The sequence below is a fragment of the Myotis brandtii genome, unplaced genomic scaffold, assembly GCF_000412655.1.
Source record: "Myotis brandtii unplaced genomic scaffold, ASM41265v1 scaffold381, whole genome shotgun sequence".
Lineage (NCBI taxonomy): Eukaryota > Metazoa > Chordata > Mammalia > Chiroptera > Vespertilionidae > Myotis > Myotis brandtii.
Genome location: NW_005364633.1, coordinates 701,807 through 720,537, shown reverse-complemented (window position 1 = coordinate 720,537; position 18,731 = coordinate 701,807). Strand labels below are relative to the sequence as shown.

At 49.4% G+C, this 18,731-nt stretch overlaps 1 protein-coding gene across 1 annotated transcript in view; it reads right to left on the bottom strand.

The window, feature by feature from the left end:
• The window catches only part of MYO1B (myosin IB), a 135,057-nt gene that overhangs the window by 84,018 nt on the left and 32,308 nt on the right, over positions 1-18,731 (bottom strand). The window contains exon 3 of the mRNA XM_014544777.1: positions 15,437-15,552. Within this exon, the coding sequence (XP_014400263.1) occupies positions 15,437-15,552 (116 nt within the window). The remainder of the gene's footprint in view (positions 1-15,436; positions 15,553-18,731) is intronic.

The window sequence follows — 18,731 nt, the reverse complement described above, 5'->3', positions numbered from 1 at the left end:
TACTGCTGCCGCTAGATTGAATGTGGGCACAGAAAGTGCCTGGACACTAACGAAGGGGTGGGAACAGCTCTCAGACTGTCCGTCGCACAGAAAGCACAGATCCAGAGGAACCCAGATACGGAGCATTAAACATCTGCTTTCAAGTGTGCTAAGCCATGTCCACGTCGGCAAACGGACCGTGTGGACACTGTCACATACACAGAGCGCGTACATGTTTGAGAGAAACTTTCTGATCAGCGAGCAGGCAGCCAGCACGTATCACCCACCACATGCCTGCAGGGGCAGGTCATCTGACAAAGCCTGGATCCTTAAGGACCAAACTCTGAGCAGCTGAGAAGAAAGTCCCGGAAGGCAGCACCACCCTCCCGGAGGGGCAGGGAGGCTGGAGACCTGGGTGGGGGATACGCCCCAAGGCTCTCTGCACGCACAGACTGGGCCCTGGAGAGCCAAGTGCCCGTCTATGCTCTTTTACAGAATCTCAGCTCAAGACAAGCTTCTATCTTCAACCAAAATCTTGAACTTAACAACTTCCTTTATGTAAATCCAAACTGGTTTCTGGTTACACCGCGAGGTCAACATCCGGCCAGCTACACACACAGATGCAACCCCTACAGCTGTGTGTGACAGGCCGCAGACCAGCCAGGCCCCCCAGGGCTGTCCATCACCCCTGGCTCCCTCCCTGCCCAGGCCCCCACTGTCCCCTGCAAACGCTTTCTTCTAAAAAGCCCTCGACAACTCCCCTTGTCCCAGGAGCCCCTTGCCCGTAGGCCTGTAAAACCTGCGCTTCGATTTCTCAAAGACTTCGCCTCCGGGTGCTCCCCCTGGAGAGCGGGAACATGACTCGCCTCCTCCGAGCCTGACCCAGGATCTGCACGGAGTAAGTGTGTGGCACGGACCCTGACACCGTCATCTACCGTTCACGCAAAAAGTTGAAAAAATACGGCGTTTTCAAAGTCTACGTTCACTTACCAACTATTTCTAAACAACCAAGTACAGGGGAAATCCAGACAGATGCCATGCAAACATGCGTATGTGCACGCACAGGCGTGTGTTTATGAAGACAGAGCTGGACGGATTTAAAATCCTCCAAGGAGGAAGTTAAGAGGAAGTGGGAATCGATCCCACACTCTCCAGCTGAAAGCCCTCCCTGGGTTACTTCTCAGGACGCAGCCCCCTCCCTCCTGCTGGTCTCAGATCCTATGTGAAGACGAAGGCAGACCATCGCCTCGACTCTCCCGCCTTAGGAAGGCCACCGGCACGCGGTCACCCTGCATGAGGACCCGAGGGCCTGGCAGCTCCCGATGTGAGAAGTCAGAGGGACAGCAGTCCCTTCCGGCGGCCGGGGCCGCAGCCTGCTGAGAACGGGGCTGCCTCCACCGTCCAGGGCTCCCCGACTCCCACGCCTCCTGGGGGTCCCCAACACCGTCCCTTCCGCCCTCCCACGGGAGACCCCGCCCTGGAAGGAGGCGCCGTGTCACTGGTGTCCTGCCCCAAAGAGAGCCCTGCAGCGTGGGAGGTGGACACTCGGGGCTTCTGCTCCAGGAATGAACCAGCTCGTCAGCGACTCCTCGTTCCATCGCTGTCCCTGCAACTGGTTAGGAGGCTGCGGGAAGAACTGCAGGAGGGACCTGCTCCTCTCCCGCGTGTCTCTCCGGCCCCTGAGACCTGAATCCAATCAGCACGGGGAGCCCTAGCATGAGGCCCATGGCCCTGGGCGGAGCACCCCCACAGGCAGCGGCAGGCTTGGCGACAGGAGAGAAGGCACAGACGCTGGGAACAAGGCCACATTCCCCAGTTGGCTTCAGAACGGTGAGCACTTACGGAAGGAAAACTTCTCTGCGATTTGTTTAAACAATCCTTCAAATATGGAATCCCAATTCCTCAAAATATCCTATGGCTCCTAAACATACTGCTTTCGGTTTTAAAGAAAGAACACACACACACACACACACACACACACACGACTACTCTCTGCAAATATGTGCACTTTCAATACCTACTGACGGAGGAAATACCCATTTCTGCAAGAACGTCCCCAAGCCCAAAGACTGGGATCGCCCCTACACTCGCCACAGCTGCCACGTCACCATCACAAACTGGTTCCGGTCTGGAGAGCCTTCTGTTTGTGAGGACTGACGGCCCACATCCCCTCAGACTGGAGGGAGCCAGCTATTGAAGTCAGTCGTGGTTTGCTTCCTCAATTTTCATAAAATGATGACAGCCCAACCCATTACTCAGTGGGTTTCAAAACTAACGCTCTGTCTTTTAGTGACAACAGAGTATGTGTGCTCTGTGCTCTTTCCAGAGAACAAAACCTCAAATGGTCTGCAGATCACCTTGAACTTGTGAGAAAACAGAAAATAAAGGTACATCCAAAACGGTCGCAGAGCATCACCTGAAGGAGACAGTGCGGCTACTGCTCCTTGGACTCCTGCGTCCCATCAAACCCCCATGAGTCAGGTACGTGTCCCCGTGGTTCTCAGCCTCGGAGGCACATCAGACTCACCTGGGGAGCGGATGCCTCGTCCTCCCCTCTCCATACTCTACAGATTATGATCAAATCCTGTGGTGGTTCTGCCCGGCCGGTGTGGCCCAGTGGTTGAGCGTCAACCCAGGAACCAAGAGGTCACCGGTTCGATTCCCGGTCAGGGCACATGCCCAGGTTGCAGGCTCAAGCCCCAAGAGGGGGCGATGGATGATGTTGTTCTCTCTCATCAACATTTCTATCCCTCTCCCTTTCTCTAAAAATCAATAAGGACTTATTTTTTTTAAAAATCTGTGGTGGTTCTACTGAGCAGCCCAGGATGACTTATACGTCTTACAGACTTGCTTTACCTAAACGGTGCTGTGTCTCTGCTCCCACTTAGTGAAGCGGCATACGAAGCAGCTACCTCGATGTGCTGCTCTATTTTCTGCAGGGAGATTTGGGGAAGCATTGCTCATGTTGACATCCTTCACGTCCCAAGTCCCACAAGAGAAATCTCTCCTGACCCTCACTGGTGAGGAAAACGGGGCTTCCCCTGGGCAACGCAAGTGCTTCGGTCTTACGTGCAAGACCAGGGCTGTCGCTTCGGTTTCACCTACAAGGAAATGAAAACTCCCAGGTCCATAACCACAGAGGACATCCTGGTACTAACTTTCGCTGGGCTCTGCCTTCCCAAGAGCTACTCGTTTGATAATGCTGGCGGTCGAACAGTGACCTGCCTCCAGTCCATGGTCAATGTGAGGAGATGTAATAATTAGCCCCTCGTCATCTTCCTCACACACTTATGAGCTACCAGAGACGAAATAATGCGGTTGATGTGACTAAAATCCATGCAGACCTGCACAGCTCTTCTTTGTTTTGCTTTGGCTTTTAGGGGGAGAGGAGCAGAGAAATGACAGGTGGGTAGGTAGAGGGACAGAAATCTACCAGCTCCCATCTTTAACTGCATCCATATTTGGAAAAAGAATTTAAAGTTGTCCTTAAACACAACTTAAAGGCCCCAGTGTCGGGGAAACTGGTTTTTATTATTTATTCACCGCCCACCTGGGAAGAGTCGAATCCAACAAATTAACATTGCACTGACTTAAGTTTCAAAGCTGGTTGGAACCAGTTTACCATAATTCCCAATAGATGACTATGTGAATTAATATAGATGAGATCAGCATCTAATTTTCTAAAACTCTCAATAATTATACTGGTTCCAAAAAAATAAATAACATGGGAATTGGACCAAAAGCATATCTATTGCCATAAACTATCAAAGCATTTAGACACACCTTCAAAAATTCATATTAACTACTTCTATAAACAACAGCAATGAAACACATCTAAAAGCCTTTTTTCATAATAAACCAATCAGCCACTAGTCTCTGTGCTGAACAGCCGTGTGAACGAAAAGGAGTAACAACAGAAACACGGAAAATGAACCCACGATTTTTCTTCTGTAGTTTAACATGCATTCCACTGAGATGAAGATGGAAATGCGGAAATGCACTGTGATCACAGTCATTACAAGAAAAAGACATATTTGAGAAGAACTTGAAGAGGACCTATTTTCTTTCTAAATTAAACTACTGAACTCATGTTTACATTCAGGCAGAAGCTTGCTTTAACCCATGAGTTCACTTATCCAACAGCTAGGAACCCCAATGGAAATGAACAAATGATCCTCGTAAATAAAATCATTAGGGCGCCATGCAACCAACGAGCTAAATCCCCTTCCTGGGCACGGGGGAGGCTGTATTTCCCAGCTTCCTTTGCAGTTAGGTGCGGGTGGACCCATGTGACTGCACACTGGCCAGCGAATAAGGACTGACCTTGCTCTCTCTTCACCTGCCACAGCCAGTGTTCCAGTCCTTACAGCTACAAGTTCAAGTTCGTAGGCAGCTGGATGTGAGTCACAAATTGGAGTAGAGCCACCTGACCCGACCCGCTCGGGGTGTGCAGTCGGCGAGAAACAAACCCTCCCAGTGTCTTACCTTGGGATGGGAAGGCTTGCTGCCCAGGCATCACCCACCTCATTCTGACTAACACATCCCTACAGTCCTCCCTCACTAGATCTCGGGCATCCTCAGACGATCACCTTGAGTTCCATTTCCAACCGGTGGAACAGTGGTTCTCAACCTTCCTAATGCCACGACCCTTTAATACAGTTCCTCATGTTGTGGTGACCCCCAACCATAGAATTATTTTCGTTGCTACTTCATAACTGCAATTTTGCTACTGTTATGAATCGTAGTGTAAATATCTGATATGCTATATGTGTTTTCCGACGGTCTCGACCCACAGGTTGAGAACCGCTGCAGTGGAAACTGTTAGCAACCAGCACAGACAAGCGGAAGGCTGAGTATTTCTCGGGTCCCTGACACGTACCAACGCTAGGACTCCGGGGGAGGCATGGGGATCCCGGGCATGTCCCAGAGGAGCCACTGGAGGATGCATATAAATACTAGGACTTCTGTTTATGTCCTTATTTATCATTTTTTTAAAGTTCTTGTTCTTGGGTATGTTTTATAAGGTACACAATACATAAGGATGATATTACTTGAATGTAATCAACTATACGTAGATGAGCAAACATACTAGATGGATTTTAATACCTCTAATGTGGAGGCCACAAAATAAGTATTGCAGTCCCTGCTCAAAAAAATGCTTACTCTTGCAGAAGTCCAATACTTAAATAGGGAACAATAAAATGTATAAGGTTGAACACAATAAAGTGCCTATAGCCCAGCTGGCGTGGCTCAGAGTTGACCTATGAACCAGGAGCTTACGAGTTCGATTCCCAGTCAGGGCACATGCCCGGGTTGCAGGCTCAATCCCCAGTAGGGTGCGTGCAGGAAGCAGCCAATCAATGATTCTCTCTCATTACTGATGTTTCCATCTCTCTCTCCTTCTCCCTTCCTCTCTGAAATCAATAAAAATATATATATTTTTAAATATTCTGGATATTTAAAATATATATATAATTGTGACATCAAGTATGCTAGGGAAAATGTATGCTAGGGCCACCAAGTGGCCTTTTGGAAAGGTTTGGATGCAGGTGTATCCCGGATGCATCTAGAAAGACAAGCATATTAAATATGTGGAGGAGAATGGAGTGAGTATAATGAACTATGAGGCCGGGTGCCCAGAAAAGGGAAGTGAAAGAGGCAGTGGAATCAGCCAGAGGCGGCCAGTGAAGCCCAGCTCACAACGCATTGATCACCAGCTACACATTTTTTCAAACTCAACCTCTTCGTTTTCACAGCCAACATTTTCCCTTAGGACTGACTTTAACTTTATAAGTTCTATTCAAGTTCAATGCCAGATATATGCAAACAACCAAGGAAAGGTGAAGTCCCTAAATGTGAAAACAAGACAAGGATGTTCAAGTTTTGAGATTCATTTATGCTTCTTTATGGATGCCTGCAGGATGAAATACGGCACTCACACACACAGGCATGGCTGGTACTGTGACAATGAACAGTATGTTGCATTATGAAAAGGAAGCCAATGTTCAAAGCATCGTACACCCTTTCTATTCGTTTCAGGAACAATGCCCACGGACACCTGTACACAGTTCCACTTCCCTCCTTCCTGCCACCCACGGCCCAGGTAATGAGTAACCAGACAGCACTGACTCACCCACTGCATGTGAGCCGGAGCAGCTACCGGTGTTCATCTTATAAGTTACGTCTTTATTCTGCAGTCACATTCTTCTTTACTGCATTTCTCTGACCGCGGGGAGGTTTCTGCGTTTTAAATGTCCGTGTTTTTATCCATAATGCTATTCATAGGGGCAAATTATGTATAAGCCTCTGCTATCAATAATGACCAAGGCAATTGTAACTATAGTTAGAAGCAGCAGCAACACTGTAGGGTGGCGTGTGAGGTATATGAGTGTCAGAATATGTCTTCTGAAAGCAATCAAAGCAATGCTTAAAAACTAGCGATTCCTAAAGAAAGATCCAAGAGACCTTAGCAACCCCTCCTCGTGAAAATATAGAAGCTGAAAGGAGAAATGGACCCGTCTGGTAGCCATTGCAGGTCTTCAGTAGGCAACCTAAGAAATATGCCTGCATCTGTTCCCAGAGATGAAGGTCTCCGGCCTGGCCTGCGTGGTTCAGCGGTTGAGCGCGGACCTATGAACCAGGAGGTCACGGTTCAATTTCTGGTCAGGGCACACACCTGGGTTGCAGGCTCGGTCCCCAGTAGGGGGCGTGCAGGAAGCAGCCGATCCATGATTCTCTCTCATCATTGATGTTTCTCTCTAACCTCTCCCTCTCTGAAATCAGTAATATATGTATTTTTTAAAATTTTTTTTAAGTTAAAGGTCTCTGGTACAAACCAGCAAAATCTTCCCTCCATCCAGATGCTTTCTAATGTTTTGCTTTTGAGGTGAACTGAAGAAAAAAGATTAGTATAAAATATACGTGTATATTCTAACTGTCTATTGCTAAGTTTTTGTGAGATTAGGCTAACCCAGTGGTCGGCAAACCGCAGCTCGAGAGCCACATGCGGCTCTTTGGCCCCTTGAGTGTGGCTCTTCCACAAAATACCATGTGCGGGTGCGCACGTACAGTGCGAAGTTGACTTAAAACTTTAAGTAAAATTTAAGTTAATTTTAGGGAACGTTGTTAAGTGAAAGAAGATGTAGCGTCGAGGATTGAGAAAGGTATGTTGAGATGGTTTGGACATATAGAGAGAATGAACGAAAGGAGATAGACGAAACGAGTATACAAGACGAGTGTGGACGGGAGAGTTGGAAGGGGTCGACCTCAGCGAACGTACCTCAATCAGATTGAGGATGTTTTTAGCAAAGGCCAGCTTAGGAGCACCCTAATTAAGTTAATAACAATGTACCTACCTATATAGTTTAAGTTTAAAAAATTTGGCTCTCAAAAGAAATTTCAATCGTTATACTGTTGATATTTGGCTCTGTTGACTAATGAGTTTGCCGACCACTGGGCTAACCTATCTATATAATGTTTAGGATCCTCCCAGTGTAACTGAGGGTATTCTCTTTAGACCTCCCGCCAACCACCCGTGCATCTGGACGTTGAGCACTCGCAGCCCAAGGACAGGGCTTCAGATCCAAAAGGAGGAGCATCCCCTGTAGAAAATCAGTACATTGTGGCTCGAACGCTCCTCCACCTGAGGAACGTGATTCGTCACCAATAGCAACTGGAGGTTTACAATTGTAAGTCATTTCCACGTTCAGTCACTCGCCACTCACTCGTTAACACATCGCACGGATACACCTACACATGTAGGCACGGTTAACAAATCGGAAAACGTTTCCCAGCTGGGGACCGAAAATGCGAGATGGGCAATTTTTCCAGACACATAAGCTTATGAATTTAAGTAGAAAGTTCTCCATATCCTTCAAACGCCTTTTCCCCTCCCTAAAGCCCTGGTCCACTCGGTCTTCTATACGGAGCTAGTTATTACCTACAGAGAACACCTGTTTCTAGGATCCCTTCTTCACATCTCAACACGGGCGGCACTTTTAGAATCCCTGAACCCACCAATGTTCTGTGCTTCCTTCCACCTTAGTTCCTGTCTTTGCAAATATGCTATTTTTAAATTTTTTAAAAATTTATTTCAGAGGGAGAGAGAGAAACATCAATGATGAGAGAGAATCACGCATCAGCTGCCCTCTGCACACGTCCTACTGGGGATGGAGCCCGAAACCCGGGCGTGTGCCCTGACTGAGAATCAACAGGTGAGCTCCTGGTTCATAGGTCGATGCTCAACCACTGAGGCGTATCATACCAGCCGGCTATGCTATTATATTTAAATGACCTGTTTATGCAGCCACTCCCCTCTCCTCCCAACTGGCCTATGATTCCTGAAGACAAAGACCATGTGTATCTTCTGCACAGTTTCTGGCTAATAGCAGGCCCCCGCGTTCATTCATTCACTTGCCCAACAGACACCTCTGGAGTGGCTGTCAGGCGTGAGGCCCTGTCCTAACGGCTATGCATACATGGGCATGTGAACCGAACACAGCCCCGCCCTCATGGAGGTGACACTGGTCCAGGAGACAAAGGGTGAGGACACAACAAATTGAACATCCAGTAAGATGCCAGGTAATGAGTCAGAACAAAAGTACGAAGGAAAGGAAAGGAGGCTGAGGGGGCAGTGAGTGACTGGAGGGGTCTGTGACTGTAGGCGGTGGAATCTGACAGCTCAGGTGTTCCTCACTGAAGTGGGAGGCGAGTCAGCCCAGGACCGGGGAAGAGAGATGCAGAGAGAGAGTCAGCCCAGGACCAGGTAAGAGAGATGCAGAGAGCGAGTCAGCCCAGGACCGGGGAAGAGAGATGCAGAGAGCGAGTCAGCCCAGGACTGGGGAAGAGAGATGCAGGCAGTCTGCGTGCCAGCAGCAGCAAGGAGACCGGTGTGGCTGGAACCAGGGGGTGAGAAAGAGCAAATGCAGGTGGTGGCCAGTGCTCACATCCAAGGGAGTCCAGTCCTGCAGGCCACACGAACCCCTCCAAGAAAAACAATCCAATGGATGTCTTTGAGAAAGATGGCTTCAGCCAGCAGCCATCACACTGAGGGAGGAGAGATGATGAGGGGAAGGGAGAAGGTGTGGGGGGAGGAGACAACAGTAGAGTAGAAGCAGGGAGACCCATGAGGAGGCTGCTGCAATAATCTAAGCAAAAGAGGAGGGTGCTGGGCAAGCCCGGTGGCAGTGGAGGCGGTGAGACTGGGATTCATCAAGGCACAGCCAACAAGACCCAGTGGTGGATTGCACGTAGGATGGGAGAGAAAAGGAAGAAAAGGGTTGTGACACGGACAAGCCAAAGGATGGTGCGGCCACTGACCGAGATGAGAAAGAGGAGAGGGAGGAAGGCAACAGAAGTCTGGTTTGGCCCGGCCAGCGTTGCTCAGTGGTTAAGCATCGACCTGAACCAGGAGGGTTCGACTCCCGGGTTGTGGGCTCGATCCCCAGTAGGGGATGTGCAGGAGACAGCCCATCAATGGTTCTCTCTCATCATGGATGTTTCTATCTCTCTCTCCCTCTCCCTTCCTCTCTGAAATCAATAAAATATATATATATATATGTACACACACACACATATATACATATGTATGTACATATATGTTTTAAAAGAAGCATATGAAAGTTCAAGATGCTGCTTGGACGCCCAAGGACACACTTTAGAGGTGAATGTCCCAATACACCAAGGTTGCAGGTTCGATCTCGGGGCAGGACACATACAAGCAGCAACCAATGAATACATAGATGGAATTACAAATCGATGTGTGTCTCTCTTTCTCTCTCCCTCTCCCTCCCTTCCTCTCTCGCTCTAAAAATCAATCAAAAAACAAAGAGGCCACTCCACCCCATCCACCCTGCACGCGCCCTCTCTGCCCAGGGCTTCCGTGTGGTTCCAAGTGCAGTTCTGTCAGCAATGAAGTAACAGACCAATTCTCCTGGGGGCCGAGCCCAGTGCCACTCCTCTGGGTGAGATGGATCCCTTCCAGGCTGCTGTTGCAGAACGGCTCAGAGCTTGCCAAAGACCTGTCACGTTTCTGGCAGGAAGCAAACTCTTTTACTGAGAATCAAACTCTTCCCTTTAAAATCATGTACCATCGAAACAATCATGCGTGCTGATAGGGACGTGTGCTTGCCCTTACGAGCTGAGGGCGAGGAGACGTCTCAGGCACACAGAACCACCTGCCATCGATAAATGTACTCTGATGTCACAATGACGCTCATGATAAAAACATCATGGTGGCACAGACCCAACCTTTGACTTTAATTTTCAAAGCTTCGTAATCTGAAAGCGAATAAACTGAGGTCTCTTCCTGCCACGAGTATATTTTCTGCAAGAAACTGTGCCGAAAAGAGCCCCAATAAAGCAAGAGACCGAGAATAATAACAGTTTGAGTGTCAAAGGCAGTAAATTTAGTGCATGGGGCTTTATAAAAGCGAGGATATATGAGGCCCAGAACGTCTCTCACCAGAAACCCAGCCTAAGGAAGCCTGCAATTGAACAGCTGTCCCTCCTCCTCCTCCCCCCTCACTCCTTAAGAAAGCGCTTTCATACCCAGCTATACAACCTAAGGAAGCCTGCAATTGAACAGCTGTCCCTCCTCCCCCCTCACTCCTTAAGAAAATGCTTTCATACCCAGCTATACAGGCAACCCCTGAGAATTCAGGATCTAGCTGTTATATCAGTTCTCAAAATAAATAAAATTTTATTCACTGAACGCCAACTCTGCTGTAGAAGAAATTCTCGTAACACCAAAGGGACAACCCCTGGACCCTCCTCCTCAGCTCCCACACCCAACCACAGCACCTGTGCATTCTAAGATGTAACTATTTCTTCTCTGTGACCTTTCTCTGGTCTTCCTTTATGGAGCAGAATGAGATCAGGACTAACAAGGTCTCAAACACACAAGCATTCTAGCAACATCGTCCCATGGCCAGCAGCGTGTGGTCCTGCAAAATCACTTTGGCACAAAATCAGGGGCCAGAGGCTCCCTGGAGACAGAGCGCTGGTGTCTGGACAACCAACGTGGGCGCTGTCCAAATCCTCCCGTTAATGGCTTTCCCTTTTAGGAAAGAGGAGCCGGAACGTCTTCAGAGCCTGAAGCCATTTTTCTCCGTTCTTACAATTCGCTGCAGGGCGTTTCGTTTTCTAAAATGGAGACCGCCGGCTTCCAATTGTGCTTGCGAAGCCGCGGCATCCAGCCTGATGCAAGGACACACTCCCGCCCACTCCTGGCCGGACCCCCAGGAGGGCTGTTGGCAGGGCCGCCGCTCCTCCTTCCACTGGCGAGTTCCCTCCGCCAGACGCTTTGCATAATCAGACGGTAGGTGCTCTACATCATGAATAAATAAATTGAACCTGAACGCTCAGTGTGAAAGTGCCATAACATTTTAGCTCACTTTATTATAAAAACTAGAGGCCCGATGCACGAAATTCGTGCAAGAGTAGGCCTTCCTTCCCCCGGCTGCCGGCTTCCCTCTGGCACCCGGGACCCAGGCTTCCCTCGCAGCCCCGGCTTCATCCAGAAGGTCGTCCGAAAGGACGTCCGGTCTAATTAGCATATTACGCTTTTATTATTATAGATGAGAACGCATTCTCCTCATACTGCACTAAGTTTTGAATAAACTCTGCAAATATCCCACCAGAAGAGTCTGATCCCATTGACTTGTCAAAGGTAATACCAGCCATATGCGATGGGAAACTCGTTAACACGTCTTTGGTTCTGTAGTGATCGAGCTCATAAAAGCACTGAGCCACGGAGATGCACAGGATCAAGTCTCCGATCTACAGAAGCTTCCTCCTCATGAAAGAGAGGACAGTGGACCCAACGGACCGCACAGTGAGAAAGGTGGTGGGTACGATCACGTGAGTGGTTCTGATGACTCGGAGGCAGGCAGGCCGTTAACGGTAGAGACGGGCAGGTGGTGGGCCAGGTCATGGGCCTCAAAAGGAGGCTCCGTGAAGGAGCTGGGTGGTGTGTGGGGTGGAGAGGAGAGCTGAGGTGGAGGCCTGGACACGAGGCCCAGCAACCTGGAGCTCACTCAAATGGTACGAGGGAGCCCATGACAGTTCCTGGGACGGGAAGGAGCAGGATCTGATTTCAGGAAGACCCATCTGCTGGTGATAAACTGCAGCTAGTGCTGCCGGGTGCAAAGGCAATCGCCCAACAAGAGGCCAGTGCATTTAGTAACTAAAATACCCGAAGTGTTTGTCATCATGTTATCCTCACGGAGCCAAGGAAGGTTAAATAGTGCGATCCTTTTCCTCGTCTCCGGCCTATCATTCTCTCCTACACTAGTAGACGGTTCTTCGTGGATGCAGTTACTGAGTTGTCTGAATGCACCAAGTCCTCCTGAGATATATAAAAGAGTTTCTTACGTGCAAAGAATTTAAAAATCTCACTGGACAGACACTCATTACAATTAGAAAGGCGAACAGCGTCAGACAGGCCACCCCGCAGGGCCCTCATTTCTCTGGGCGTGCCACCCAATGACACCAGATAATCCTAGCGTCTAAATATCTATCGGATGTTTCTCCCTCACAAAAATCCTACGAGTTAATAATTATTTTCCCATCGAACAGAGCAAATTACTTAATTTCTGAGTTGGAGTTTGTTCCCAGCGATTTGCTCAAGATTACAGAGCTCGTAAATGGGAAAGCCGGGACTCAACCCAAGTCCTGTTCAGTATATTTTGAACCCTCACTTCTTTCCAGATGCTAAGACTATTGTGCGGGCATGGCAGGTGAAGCTGACGTCCATCAAATAATCCCATGAAGAAATGTTTAATTATGCCTGACTGGTGTGGCTCGGTGGTTGAGTGTCGACCTATGAACCAGGAGGTCACGGTTCGATTTCTGGTCGAGCACATGCCCGGGTTGCGGGCTTGATTCCCAGAGGGGGTTGCAGGAGGCAGCCGATCAACGATTCTCTCTCATCGTTGATGTTTCTATCTCTCTCTCCCTCTCTCTGAAATCAAAGCATATTTAAAAGGGAAAAAAAAAAAAGAACTTTCAAAAAAAAGGAAGAAATGTTAAATTTTAATTGTAACAAGAGCCACAGATGCGACCTTGGGTATGACCTTGGCCGGGACGGGGTGAGGGACAGTTCTTCCCTGAGGAGGTCTGATGCAATCTGAGATCTGAAGGGGGAATACCTGAGCTGCCTTGAGGAGAAGGGAGGGCGAAGGCATTGCAGGCAGCAGGCACAGAACAGCAGGGACGTGCGACAGGAGTGTGGCCGGGGGAGGCTGGGACGTGAGCCTAGCAAACTCAGACTCATCAGGTACAACGACCCTCTGTGCCCCTGCACAGTGCTTCACGGGCCACAGTAAAGTTCCGTCTTTATCCCAAACACACCGAGAGCTTGTTGCACTGCTGGGTGGGGTGTTTTCCTTGGGGTGAGGGCTAAGCCATACAGCCTCTGAGAGGAACCTTCCAGGGATGGGGATAAAGACGGATATTCCAGGGCATGCACTTCCAATGTTCTAGAAGAGACATCTACTGTCTATCTAAACACCCCCAAAGTGGGGATTTAAGCTGCAGATAAAACGGCACTGCAGACCTGGAGGTAAACTGAGGCACGGCTAAGATTACCTTGGAGGGCAGGGCACAGGAACACAGGCAACCCGAGGCAGTGGGGTGAGTGCACTGGGGATAAAGACGGATATTCCAGGGCATGCACTTCCATGTTCTAGAAGAGACATCTACTGTCTATCTAAACACTCCCCAAAGTGGGGATTTAAGCTGCAGATAAAATGGCACTGCAGTCCTGGAGGTAAACTGAGGCACGGCTAAGGTTACCTTGGAGGGCGGGGCACAGGAACGCAGGCAACCCGAGGCAGTGGGATGGTGCATGGGAAGAGGCCCGGGCATGAAAGTGGGGGGACCAGCTCCCGGACGAGAGGCACAGCAGGTGGCCCTTTTCACGCCCCGGCTCCCACCCACGAGCTGTGTGGCTCCGGATACATCACTCGTCTTCCTGGGACAATTTCCCAATTTGCTATAAGACCTACCCCACGGGGTTACTTCGAGAATAACGTGAACTATGATACCTAGTGCTGGGCCTGCACATAGTACATCCTCAGTAAGTGTAAGCCGCCACCATTATTATTGTAAAAGGTTAACATACGTGACACGCAGCGAAGGAAGGGAAACCGTGTGTCGGTATACATCTAGGACATGTTCTCACACGTGTATGCACATACGAATCTCCGGGAAAGTGTGTGAAAAATCTAGATTCCTGGCTTGGTAGCGGGCAGGCCGAGGAAGCTGGGTTTTTCCTCAGCCCCTAGGGATTCTGACACGGCTGACCCACGCTTCTGACTTTGAGAAATTTCAAGGCCTAGAACTTAAAATAAACATGCAGGCATCGAATGAAGGATTTCACTGCAGGGGCTCAACCACAGGGATAACTTTATGAAACAAATTTCAGGTTTTACTGTTGTTAAAGCAGAATGAGCAGCGCTCACTAGCAGAGCCTACTTCTAGGAGTGAACTGAACAACCAGAATCCGCGTGGCTGGTAGAAGACATAGCGGTTGGGTTTTAATAACCATCTTCATAGATTATTTAAAGCCGGCGTTCCAAGTGGCCCGGAAATGTCGCTGCACGCTGCCCTGGGAGGAGAAACTACATCAACACCTGGACAGCGGTTTACATGTTCTTTCATTATTAGATTTTGTTTTCTAGCAAAATGAATAGGGCCCACCTTCGATCGATCAGACAGAGAAAATTATTCTGTGCTAAGACACAACTAAACCTCTGAAGGTCTTTTCACTTCCCAGTGCGGGGCTCCTCAGCCTTGGCCCCGAAAGTGTGTGAAAAATCTAGATTCCTGGCTTGGTAGCAGGAAGGTCGAGGAAGCTGGGTTTTTCCTTGGCCCTATGTAACAATTGTAGGTTATTATTTGCAGGAACTATTTACACGAACACGTGACCTTCAAAAGAGAAAATCAAACAAGTGGCTGAGTTCAGGGGAGGTGAAATCGCGGGCCTAAGGCACTCCTATCCCGTGAAGAGTGCCCGTGAAGAGTACAAACTGAAGGTATTATGTATGCCTTCGGCTCAAGGCACCATGACACAACCCAATCCTGGGGCTCTGGCTTCCTCCGAGAGTAGGAAACGCCGCTCGGGCTCTTCAAAATAATAAACAATGCACATTCCTGTCTTATTTGCAAAAATCAGCAGCAGCAGCTGCTACTCACACAGAATTGTTAACAGAAAACATTTTACATACGGAGCCCAAACATTTCAGAACTTGCAGAGTCTGGCGCCAAATGAAGTGCTAGGCCTCTTTAAATTTAAAATAAGGCCTGACAATTCACTTCTACATTCTTTCATCCAATTAAAAAAAAAAAAAAAAAAGACTAAAGCATTTTCCTGGGACTTGGAGGGAACAGCTGGACACATCTGTCAGCTACACATCTTTGGAGCGAAAGGAAAGCAATGCGTGAACGCCATACTCACATGTGAGGGCTCAGCTCATAGAAGTTTCTGTTCCTGTAATCTTCCACTTTCTCCGGTGAATAGATAGGCAGTGACCGGTACGGGTTAACGGAGATGACCACACTCCCAATGTATGTCTGTGAAAGGAAGCGGACATACACCCTTTAGCACGTACACAGCATGTATTTTAACCTCTGAAATTTTATCCTATAAAAAAAGAACAAAACACTAGTTCTACTTGACCATCCATTTTCTATTTTTCAAGAATATGTTACATTTCTGTAGACAGAGTCAATAATGCGTATTCATTTTGCTGATACATGGAAAGCGTGGATTAATACATGGAAAATACTTTTCAAAATCTCTAGATTAATTCAGGATCCTGGCTCAGAGCCCTCCGAAGCTCTTGCCAAAAATTAAGTCACCGACCGCTGTGAAGTGTGGGCAAGGGCTGTGCATTCCCCGATTCCAGTTAGAACTGGTGTTTCCCTCTCTCCTCTCTGGCCTCCTGTTTCTGTCTTTAGTAAGCAGGTCTCTCCCCCAACCCCCCACCCACAGCCATTCCTACCAACAGGGCCTGGTTGGCACTGCCCTTACCCAAGCCTGTCCATCTCTGCAATGGGCTCAGGCCAGTTATCCCTCAGGCAGCAGACAGTTTTATCTGATACCTAACATGCTGCAACACCAGAATTTACTTTCCGAAGGACAGTTAGATTAATTCAGGATCCTGGCTCAGAGCCCTCCGAAGCCCTTGCCAAAAATTAAGTCACCGACCGCTGTGAAGTGTGGGCAAGGGCTGTGCATTCCCCGATTCCAGTTAGAACTGGTGTTTCCCTCTCTCCTCTCTGGCCTCCTGTTTCTGTCTTTAGTAAGCAGGTCTCTCCCCCAACCCCCCACCCACAGCCATTCCTACCAACAGGGCCTGGTTGGCACTGCCCTTACCCAAGCCTGTCCATCTCTGCAATGGGCTCAGGCCAGTTATCCCTCAGGCAGCAGACAGTTTTATCTGATACCTAACATGCTGCAACACCAGAATTTACTTTCCGAAGGACAGTACATTTAATGTCCAATTTAAATTCAGCCCGGCCAGCGTGGCTCAGTGGTTGAGCGTCGGCCCATGAACCAGGAGGTCACGGTTCGATTCCCAGTCAGGGAAGAGGCCCAGGTTGTGGGCTTGATCCCCAGTAGGCGGCGTGCAGGAGGCTGCCAATCAATGATTCTCTCTCATCATGGATGTTTCTCTCTCTCCCTCTTCCTTCCTCTCTGAAATCAATAAAAATATATTAATTTTTTTTAAATAAAAAAGAATAGACAAGACTGCTGCTGTGAAAAAAAAACTCCCAGTTCCCATGCAATGTTTCCCATTTATTTCTGGCAATCTGTCACGGGGACCCAATCAATCTGGCCTGACCAGAAATGACTCAAAAAAAAGACTCCAACTTTCCTAATTTATTCTATTTAGACGAGACTGTTTCCAGGTTTCTTCACTCTCCAACCGACCTGGGCAAGCAGAAGGGAGACACTGGAAACTGAGTGAGCGGCTTCTAACTGATTCACTGCCCCGAGTGACACTGGTAGACAGGGAAACAATGGTCAGCCATTCCTTTAATATCTGCTGATTGAGAGGTCAGCCTTCCTTAGTAGCAAAAGGACACGGATTTACCTTTTTAGGTAGTTTCTGTGAGAAGGCTAAAAAGGGCTAATTCAAATGTAACCCTGATATTTTGGGGGCTAGCAACTGGAACTCACGCCAGCAAGCTCCGCGTGCATTCCTGATGACCTATAATTAAGGTCACTGCCTCCTTCCCAGAAACTGGTCTTGCAAGGCGTGTCACTGCCCTGGGGGAGGGGGGAAGGTCGTTATCGAACACCTGGGGGCCTTCCCGTAAGCCCACCAAAGGGGGCGGAACCATGTCTGCAAGACAAAGACCCCAGTCGATTATAAAAAGCGAAGCCACTATGTTAATAAATGGGTCCCTCCCGCCTCTAGGAAGCGTGCTGGGTATGTCCTTGCTCTTCTGTAACACTTGAATACAGGAATCAACATATATGTTTGCTGTTAGCAGAACAAACAGCCTTGAGGTTGCCCCTGAACACCGAACGCCAGCCTGGCTAACTGCCCGGTCGGAACCTGCCGGGCTGGCTCTCCTGCGGGGACAACCGCGGCTCAGCCCAGCGCCAGAGGCCACACGGCCAAGGTGCGTGTCCCCTTCGCTGCCTGTGACTTCTACGCTCACGGAATTGCGTGCTGCCCAGCCACTGCCCTGTCCCCTAGAACAGGCTGGCCCGCTCACGAGGCCCCGTACATATTTGTTCACCGAGTGACTGGCTCGCACCGGGCGCCTCCATCCCTCACAAAGCAGACGGTACAGACCAGGGACGCCCTACAATCATTCTTCTGCTGAAACACGGTACCGAGCACACTGACTCTGGTGCCCGATGTTATTCAACCGGCCTGCTGGGCTGCCCCTGAACAAAGCCTTAAGCGATATGCTCTCGCCTCGGGTCTGGGTCCTGCTGGGAAAGTGAGTTCGCAAAGAGGCTGGGACAGACCTACCCACCCAGCAGGCAAGCCCCCTGGGACCGGGCTGCACGCTTCCCTTCAAGAGGCGGGCAGGTTCCTTTCCCCACCCCTCCCACCTGCACTGGTCTACGCGGCTGGGTGTGACCAAAGGGACCTTAGAAGAGAAGACAAAAGCAGAGGCTTGAAAAGTGTTTGTGCAGCAGGATGCCCTCCGTTGTTATGACTGTAGCTGGGAGCCACGATGGGAAGGAGCTTGTGCGACCCTGTTGGCGATGTGCTGTCGAAAGCCGAGGCGCCCTGGACTGCAGGGCCTGACAACCCTCAGACACAGGAGGCCCAGGCTGTTCTAAGCACCGCACCCCAACCCCACTCCACCCCAACCCCCCGGCCCCAGGCAGAGGCCTGCAGCCACAGGCGTGATCCCGGCTGATCTCAGCCTCAGCTGCTATCCCAATGAATGGTTGTTGTTTTAAGCCATTAATTTCTGGAGGGTGGTTTGTCACACGGCAACAGTAACTGATACACCAACACAGCTCCACGAGTAGAGAAAGGGCCCAGGCAGCACAAACGTTCTCAGTCGAAATACGCAAACAGTAAAAGAACCTGGGCCATCTCTACAGGCCACTGTTTCCGATGTGTGTCCTCTGATCCTGAACTCCCTGTAGGCCTGTCCTCCACGCTGACACCTGCCCTTGCTCTGTGTGCGTTTCCTCCTTGAAGGTCCTGTGGACGAAAGGGGCCACATGCTGACCTGACAAGCTCAGGAGAGGCCTGCATGGCAGTCTTGCAGAC